The sequence below is a fragment of the Micromys minutus genome (genome assembly GCF_963924665.1).
Source record: "Micromys minutus genome assembly, chromosome: 3".
NCBI classification, from domain to species: domain Eukaryota; kingdom Metazoa; phylum Chordata; class Mammalia; order Rodentia; family Muridae; genus Micromys; species Micromys minutus.
This window is the reverse complement of record NC_137972.1, coordinates 22337127-22339957: the sequence shown is the minus strand read 5'-3', so window position 1 is coordinate 22339957 and position 2831 is coordinate 22337127. Positions and strand designations below refer to the sequence as shown.

General features: G+C 40.7%; 1 protein-coding gene across 1 annotated transcript; it reads right to left on the bottom strand.

The window, feature by feature from the left end:
- Nucleotides 1–2057: 2057 nt before the first annotated feature.
- On the bottom strand, nucleotides 2058–2609 carry LOC308418508 (PEST proteolytic signal-containing nuclear protein-like; the record flags this gene model as incomplete). Its single annotated transcript, XM_080913892.1, has 1 exon — nucleotides 2058–2609. The coding sequence occupies exon 1, from the start codon at nucleotides 2592–2594 to the stop codon at nucleotides 2058–2060; it is 537 nt and encodes a 178-aa protein (XP_080770018.1). The 5' UTR covers nucleotides 2595–2609.
- Nucleotides 2610–2831: the final 222 nt, after the last annotated feature.

The following is a 2831-nucleotide window of genomic DNA, read 5'->3' as shown; positions in this document are numbered from 1 at the left end:
ACTCCTACAGCTGATAAACAAGTTCAGCAAAGTGGCCGGATACAAAATTAACTCAAACAAATCAGTAGCCTTCCTATACTCAAAGGACAAACATGTGGAGAAAGAAATTAGAGAAAATGTACCCTTCACAATCGTCACAAAAACTATGAAATACCTTGGTGTGACTCTAACTAAAGAAGTGAAGGACCTGTATGACAAGAACTTCAAACCTCTAAAGAAAGAAATTGAGGAGGATCTCAGAAAATGGAAAGATCTCCCATGCTCATGGATTGGAAAGATCAACATCTTAAAAATGGCCATCCTACCAAAAGCAATCTACAGATTCAATGCAATCTCCATCAAAATTCCAACCCAGTTCTTCATGGAATTGGAAAGATCAATGTGCAATTTCATATGGAATAACAAAAGACCTAGAATAGCGAAATCCATCCTCAACAACAAAAAAACATCTGCGGGAATCACTATCCCTGACCTCAAGCTATATTACAAGGCAATTGTGCTGAAAACTGCATGGTACTGGTACAGAAATAGGCAAGTGGATCAATGGAATAGAATAGAAGATCCAGAAATGAGCCCTCATGTATATGGTCACCTGATTTTTGACAAAGGAGCCATAAACATTCAATGGAAAAAGGACAGCCTATTCAACAAATGGTGCTGGTCCAACTGGCACTCAACATGCAAAAGAATGAAAATAGACCCGTTCTTATCTCCTTGTACAAAGCTCAAGTGTAAGTGGATTAAAGATCTCCACATTAAACCAGATACACTGAAACTATTAGATGAGAAAGTAGGGAAAACCTTAGAACACATAGGCACAGGAGAAAATTTCCTGAACAAAACACCAATGGCTCAAGCTCTAAGGTCAAAGATTAACAAATGGGACTTAATGAGATTGCAAAGTTTCTTTAAGGCTAAGGACATAGTCAAGAAAACAAAACGGCAACCAACAGAATGGGAAAAGATCTTTACCAACACCACATCAGATAGAGGCCTAATATCCAAGGTGTACAAGGAACTCAAAAAGCTAGATACCAGAGAATCAAATAACCCTATTAAAAAATGGGGTACAGAGCTAAACAAATCATTTTCAGTTGAGGAACACCGAATGGCCGAAAAACATCTGAGGAAGTGCTCGACATCCTTAGCCATCAGGGAAATGCAAATCAAAACAACCCTAAGATTCCACCTCACACCAGTCAGATTGGCCAAGATCCAAAACTCAGATGACAGCAGATGCTGGCGAGGCTGCGGAGAAAGAGGAACACTTCTCCACTGTTGGTGGGGTTGCAAGCTAATACAACCACTCTGGAAATCTGTCTGGCGATACCTCAGAAAATTGGGTATAATACTACCTGAAGACCCAGCTATTCCACTTCTGGGCATATACCCCAGAGACACTTTAATACACAACAAAGATTTATGCACCACAATGTTCATAGCGGCTCTATTTATAATAGCCAGAAGCTGGAAGGAACCCAGATGTCCTTCAGAAGACGAATGGATACAAAAATTGTGGTACATATACACAATGGAATACTACTCAGCCACCAGAAACAATGACTTAACCAAATTCTTAAGAAAATGACTGCATCTAGAGAAGATCATCCTGAGTGAGATAACCCAGTCACAAAAGAACAGACATAATATGCAGTCACTGATAGTGGGATGCTAACCCCAGAGGCTTGCACTCCCCCAGAAACAACTCACAGACTGTATGAAGTCCAAGAAATAAAGAAAACAAAAAATATACATATATTCACAAAACAAGAAGACTTTGACTATTTCCATGTTGCGTTTTGTTTTGCATGTACTTTACGCTTATTGCAACTAGTAGGTTTTCAATGCATACTGTCAAGCCCTTGAAAAAAATCAAGTACTGACTAAAAAACATAAAAAAAAAATAAAAAATAAAAAAAATTTAAAAAAAGGAAAAAGGAAAAGAAAAAAAGAGGAAAGAAAAACGGCTCCAAAGCTAGTCTTATACCATTCTTTATAGAAAGGAGACTGCTCCTTCTACCTGCACCCACCCACACCCCAATCTTAGAACGCTTCACTTAATTGTCTTGGTCGTGGATGTTTCCAAGATGAGATTTTATATTTCGTTCCCATAGCTTCTGGTTATCGGAAAAGCCATGCTTTCCTTTATTAAAGGAGTTTGGTCCAGCTGATGTTGGTGTGTCCCTTCCAATATTCTTCATCCTCATCTTTGCTTCTGGAGGCATTTCTTCTGGCTCACTATCTTCATCTTCATTGAAAGCTGCTGCTACTGAAAGAGTTTTTGAAGCAAGAGTTGGAACTGTTTCCTTAGGCTTACTTGCCCCGAGTCTAATGGAGATGGCGGCTGCTTTCCTTGCCATCTGACTACCTATGGCAAATCCAAACTTGGACATCTTTGTAGGCTTTGTTGGGAGGTCTGCAACTTCATCTTCAGCTGATCGCTTTTCAGCGCTGCGACTGGAACTTTCCCCTCCATTACTGGAAGAAACAGTCTTAGTTTTCACAGGTTTTTCTGCTTCTTCTTCAGGTCCTCCGGCGGCTGCGGCTCGCTGCAGCTTCTCAGGCTTCTCCTCTCCCGCCTTCCCGTCCGCCATCTTCCCCGCCGCGGCCTCCCCCTAAGATTTCCTTCTCTGAATAGCTGCTATAAAATTAGGGGGGGTAAATATTTTATTGCTCAAGAATTTTATACAAAAATAAAAGGTAGTTTGGTCAAGCCCACCCACCACTGTTCACCCCCTAATCTCATGTGCACTTTTAAAAACCCAGGGTCAGTATTGCATGACTATAGGGCCACTCACTGGCCACTTATCAGAGGCAAGAAGAACAGGAAG